Genomic DNA, 6,351 nt, shown 5'->3' with positions numbered 1-6,351 from the left:
CATTGTGTTTTACAAATTATACAGACACGCACTCATTAAAACAGTGCGGTTTGACAAGATAGTTTGTGCTTCTAGCATGTGATGTACTGATGTGAATCCTGCGGACAACTAGTTGGGTCCAATCAAGAGATCGACATTTGTTTGAACTGAGGGGAGAAGGTTGTTGTTTTTTAAATTGGTTAAATTAATCCCCCAATATGTGCAGCATGCGCATCGTGATAAACTAGCCAGTCCGCGCCTGTTTCTATTTAAAAATGGATGACATGACACAGTCTGAAACTATTTCACCGTCGAGCGTGGAAAGCACTGATGGCAACAGTATCAACTCTGACGATACTGACAAACATTATGCTGGGGTGTCTACGCATAGTCTTAGCAACGACAACGATAACGGCAGTCGTCCAAGCAGTTTCAACAAAGTTGATTTTGATATGTCGTGTGCGTGTAGGGATGATAACAGCAGTGTAGATAGAAATAACAAAATCGACAAAGATGATGTCGGAATGTGTATATGCAGTCATAGCAAAGACGACAACACTGACAATAGCTCTTCGAGCAGCATCAGCAAAAGTGGTGTTGAAATGAGTATGTCTAGCGATGATAATGGCAAACAAGTAGAAGTTGGTATTTGTTCACATCAGGGGGATGTCCACATTTGTACAAGTAAGGATAGCAACGATAACAACGATAGCAAAAATGCTAACATCAGCAGCCAAGTCAAGAACGATGGTTTCGTTGATCAAGTAGTTCTGCCCAATTGGCCATCTTCTGAAGCCACCCCAACATTGGCAAAGCAAAACCCCGAGGCTGCTCGGCCCTGTCTCAATGACTTCCATAGCGCTTCTGGTGTAAAAGTGACTCTCAACAATGAGGATCTTTCAAACGAAAAGGTGGATAACGTTGAGGTTGAAGTGGCGATGGAAACGGTGAAAAAAGTATCCAATGAAAAGACAAACCCAATGGCGAACGGAATGGAGGATAAAATTGTGGCCGAAAAAGTGGGTGTAATTCCGAATAATATGGCGAATGAGCTAAAGGGTGAAATGCTGAATGAGCCAGCAGATGAAAAGTCAGACAAGCTAGAAGATGAAATGGCGGAGAAACTATTGTATGAAATGGTGGATGAGCTAGTTGGTGAAAATGCGGATGAAAAGGTTGATAAGCTTGCGAAAGAAATAGCAGATAAGTTAGCAGATGAAATGGCGGATAAATTAGCTGATGAAAATGCTAATAAGTTAGCAGATGAAATGGCGGATAATTTAGCTGATGAAAGTGCAGATAAGTTAGCAGACGAAATGGCGGATAATTTAGCTGATGAAAGTGCAGATAAGTTAGCAGATAATATAGCTGATGAAAGTGCAGATAAGTTAGCAGATGAAATGGTGGATAACTTAATTGATGATATGACGAATAAAACTGGGGATAAAAAGACTGACACGTCAAAGAGTACAAAGACGGAAAAACTCTTTGCCGAGTTCATGTCCAGACAAGACAGATGTGCTGGTCAAGACAGCGGCAGTGTCCAGGGCATGAGGAGAGTACAGAGCAACTTAAACCCTTCCACAGCAACCCAAACTGGTCCAGCAAACTCCACTGCTGTTCGTCGTATCTGCAGGTGAGTTGTTTCCGGCTTATTTTTTTTTGTTTGCTGTAGTTTTTTCCATGCCCCCATCGAAACCATTTAGATAATTTAGCAGACGGGGATACGACTTTGCCTGTCAATGCCAACCCTGGCTGAGAGGGATACAATGTCCCAGCAAAGAGACCAAGATACTTGATAAAATTTTCCTTCCCACTCGGGAACAGAACTCGGGTCTTCTGCATGCAGCAGCGAAGCGTTTAACCGCTGCACCACAGACGCTGGTGTTTTCAGCTTGTATTTGCTTAGCTTTTGAGGCACTTTCAACTCAGTTTAAAATGTTGGATTTTCAGAATGTAACCTCCACCTTTAACCCCCCTGTGTCCCTTAGTGTATATTTGAATCTTTAAGTCTTAATTCCTGTAAGACTTTTAATGTTGATGTTGATGTTGTTGTTTTGTCTTTGTATTGTTTTTGAATGGGATCCCAAACATATCAAAGCATTAATTGACTACAAATGTTTTATTTATTTTCTCTTCATAAAAATAGTGTTGAGTGATATAATTATCATGTCAACAATTCATACTATACATACGGGCAGTTGGGGGTTAATGCGTTTTTCAAAATGTGTATGTTTTAGCCCCTGTGTTTCATAAACTCAATGTAACTCCCGTTTGCTGTAATGCACATGACTTCAATCAAATGTTTCTACGTTCTTTTAATGTAGATACATTTACGCCCCCATTGGCACAATTTAGATAATTCAGGAGGCCTGTTTCGACCCCGCCTGCGAGGACCAACCCGGGCCGAAAGGGATACAATGTCCCCGTAGAAAGACCGAGATATTCGATAAAAGCTCTCCCCACAAGTAAATCGATCTCGGGTCTGCAGGTTAAGTCTGCTTTTGAGTTTGTTTGGTTTGAATGGAGAGAAACATATCGACTGGATAACAGTCGTTTAGTTTTGGTAAAGAAAGCAGGATAAACAGTGTGTGTGTGTGTGTGTGTGTGTGTGTGTGTGTGTGTGTGTGTGTGTGTGAGTGTGTGTGACTATGTGTTTGTTTGTCGTTTTACATCTACTTGTTCGTCTTTTGTGTCTATCAATCAAAGTTTATAGTTCAATTGCACTTTTACTATAACACCTCACTCAAGACGAGCCAGTAGTTTGGTGCGAAAATTTGCGAGATTAAACTATGTAAGTGGACAAGAGTTCCCACAATTTTGAGATTGACACATGAATCGTTTTCCCGAAGAAAATTACTCACTTAAATAAATGTTGTATCTCATTCATTCCCGCAGCGACTCCAAGCTTGCCGGGGACTCCTACAATGTCCCACAAGAACTTCCCAGAAAATCATCCGCCCCGGCGGGAGAGCTTCACGTTCGTTTTTTCCTCGGAGTGGCTGGGGAGTCGGACGGTGCCGTTCCTGCCCAAACTCTTCTTCGGTCCGGTAACAATGTAAGAAGAGACCGAACGCGTCTTCAGAACAGTCGTACACGGAGTCATTCGGACTCCTCCGACACGTACGCACAAGAGGGGGCTGGTGAGCTGTCGCAAGAAGATCAACATCATTCTTCTTCGAGATTTTCGAGGTTCAAAGAAATATTTCGGTCCAGTATCAAAAGGAAGAAAAAGAAGAATTCAGAAGCGGTTGGAAATGCCGACGGTAGTGGTTGTGATGGGGTGGTGATTGCTGCAGGGAAGGATTGTAATAAGCAGCGAGTTGTTTTGAATTCTGAGAGAACGTCAAGTAGCATGAGGGGCAGCGGCGCATTGGGCGCTCCGGGAAGTGAATCTTGCGCCGGGGGCAGAGCGATGACCACATCGGGTGAGGAAAAAGATGTCAGAAATAAACCAGTAACCTCCGACCCGGGAACAGATTCCAACGATGACGGGGAGTTCCCTACAACCTTCGAAGCTGAGCACGGTCAAAGTCAAGATCAAAGTCAGGCTGAAGACTACGATCCAGGAAATATTTTTGAAGGTTTTGATCTGTGTCAAGGTTATAGGAAAGGTGTTGATCAGGATCAAGGACACGGTGGTCACTCGACGGCGGGATGGCAAGGCGGCCCCCTCCGTTTCAGTTTCCGGCGCACCCAGAGCACAAAGTCCCGCCGTCTGAAACCTCTTTTTGAAGAGGAAGACGGGGAGGAGGAGATTGCCTCTTCTCTCGCTCACAGTGCCGCGGACGCATCTGTCCTGGCGCAGACGTCACGCTGGTCTATAAAACGACGACGTCAGCGGTTGGCAAACGCTTATGACCACCAAAATCATCGTCATCATCATCATCGTTCTTCGTCTTGTCGGTCTACATCCAGCCGCTCCAGCCAGAACAACAACGACCATGATGATGATAATGATAATGATGATGATGACGACTGCGACGACAATGACGACTGCTACAATGGCCATGGTCGACTGCGCCATCACCACCATCCGTATTACGACCATCATCATCCGAACAAAGTCAGGAGTATCAACGACAGGCACACTCGTAGCAATTCCTTCAAGTCCCTCAAAAATCACGTGTCGTCTTTTCTTGACCATTTGCCCAGTCTCCACGGATCTCCTTCCTCACACAGAAGGTTCTCCAGAGGACAACGCTTACGGTTTGTTGGACTGTCAGTCTGATTATATGTCTGTCTGTCTGTCTGTCTGTCTTGTCTGTCTGTCTGTTTGTCTGTCTGTCTGTCTGTCTGTCTGTCTGTCTGTCGGTCTGTCTGCCCCTCCCCTCTCTCTCTCTTTCTCTCTCTCTCTCTCTCTGTCTCTTTCTTTCTTTCTTTGTCTTTTGGTTCTATCTATCTGCCAGTCTGCCTCTATGTCTGTCTCTTTGACTTTTTGTTTGTCTGTCTGTCTGTCTGTTTGTCTGTCTGTCTGTTTGTCTGTCTGTCTCTGTTCGTTTGCATAATTCCGGGTGTAAGTGGCGAGGACTACGGTTCAGATCGTTTGAACTGGGACTGTATGGAGGAGTTTCAATTTTTTTTTCACCTACTGAGATCAGGCCTATCGGAGACGGACGAGAAAAAGGGTGACTCCTCCTCTCAAATAATTTTACAGTGTTGAAAAAGGTTGTTAAGCCCATACAATTATTATTACGTCAGCCTATTTGAGTTTCACTCCAATTTCTCTGAATCTGGAGTGTAAGACTTAGTATGAACAAAGGCTACATTTGATTTTACCTACATAAATGTATTCTTGTTGTTATTAGGGGATGACCGACGTTTGCCCTAATGCCCCCCCCCCAAAAAAAAAAAAAAAAAAAAAATTTTAAAAAGGCTGTCTCTGCCTTTAAAAATATGTTTTACGAACCCAAAGAAATCACAAGTGTGAGACGTACATTTGTTTCTAAATTAAATACAGCATCTGGTTTTGCAAAACTAAAAATTTCTTACTTTTTCGACATTCAACTCCGTATCTGTGAATGGACCAATGAATGAATGAATGAATGAATGAATGAATGAATGAATGATTGAATGAATGAATGAATGAATGAATGAATGAATGAATGAATGAATGAATGAATGAATAAGTAAAGTAAAGTATCAATTAACCAATTAAATACAAATTTTGAAACAGAAAGGTTTTTGTCATATAGGACATACATTATGATACATTTCCGTATTAAGGAAGATTATTCTCGTGTTGTTGCTGTTGTTGTTGTTTCTATATTATAAGTGTGTTTGTGATATGTGTAGTGTATGTTTGTGAGGGTATGTGTGTTTGTGTGTGTGCATGTGTGTGCATGTGTGTGTTTGTGTGTATTTGTGCATGTGTTTATGTGTGTGTGTGTGTGCATGTCTTTATGTGTGTGTATGTGTTTGTGTTAATGTGTGTATTTGTGTGTATGTGTAGTGGGTGCATTGTGTGTGTAATATGCACATACGGGTGTATATGTATGTGTGTACGAATTCTTTTGTTACCTGGTACATGTGTTAATTTAAGAACGACATATTTGGGTAGGTCTACGTATGTGGTCCTTGTCATTCAGCCACAGATAGACTGTTGTTACACCTAGCCGTGGTAAGGCTCCAGTTTAACCGTACAGTTGAATCTGCTGTAACGGTCACCTGTTATAAAATAATCCCCCGTACGAACAGCCACTTCCCATTTCCTCCCCTTGCACATTTCTACTTTATAATGACACCGGGTAAGACGATTTAAGACAGCCACTTTTCTCCTCAACAAAGGGTGGCCGTCTTATACAGTTTCGACTGTACATTACAATTACAGAGCACAGATAGAGCCTTTTGGCTCGGAGTCCACTAACATACAGGTCTCTGGCACCACGATAAGGTTTTCAGCAAGACCATGGTGCCGGCCACACTGACCCTTGCGTGGGTCAAGTAGGGATTAACTTTTGAGGAAAGACCGGACTGGCGAAGGAAGCCACAACTCATATCTCACGATAAGCTTACAGTGCGGTTAGTTTGACCCTTTATTTAACACTAAACCTTTACTTAAGACGGAACCTATACTTAAAACTGACCCTTTACTTAGATTTCTTATCGAGAGAAGCCCGCAAGTTGGCACATCCACAAGTGAAAGGGAAGCTTTTCAATGTTCATCATGGGCCAAACTTTACTCAGTCAGAATTGGTCCAATTGGCCACAGCACAAGTCATCTTTAAGCTTCTATCTATTTCTCTTGAGAAATACTCTCTTCTCTGCCGATGCATTGGTCACCGTCAGATATTGATCAACGAATTATTGTTATTATTATTATTTTTATTATTATTGATGCTGTTGTTATTATTATTGTTCTTACTGATATTG

The 6,351-nt window shown here is 42.4% G+C and overlaps 1 protein-coding gene across 1 annotated transcript; it reads left to right on the top strand.

The window, feature by feature from the left end:
* Nucleotides 1-254: 254 nt before the first annotated feature.
* On the top strand, nucleotides 255-4,188 carry LOC101851534 (dentin sialophosphoprotein-like; the record flags this gene model as incomplete). The annotated part of the gene is made up of 2 exons (XM_005109691.3): nucleotides 255-1,615; nucleotides 2,878-4,188. Coding segments are annotated over exons 1-2 (2,672 nt in total), but the record flags the coding sequence as incomplete, so codon positions are not given.
* Nucleotides 4,189-6,351: the final 2,163 nt, after the last annotated feature.

The sequence above is a fragment of the Aplysia californica genome, unplaced genomic scaffold (genome assembly GCF_000002075.1).
Source record: "Aplysia californica isolate F4 #8 unplaced genomic scaffold, AplCal3.0 scaffold00806, whole genome shotgun sequence".
NCBI classification, from domain to species: Eukaryota; Metazoa; Mollusca; class Gastropoda; order Aplysiida; family Aplysiidae; genus Aplysia; species Aplysia californica.
The sequence above is the reverse complement of the archived record's forward strand: the minus strand, read 5'-3'. Positions and strand labels throughout refer to the sequence as shown.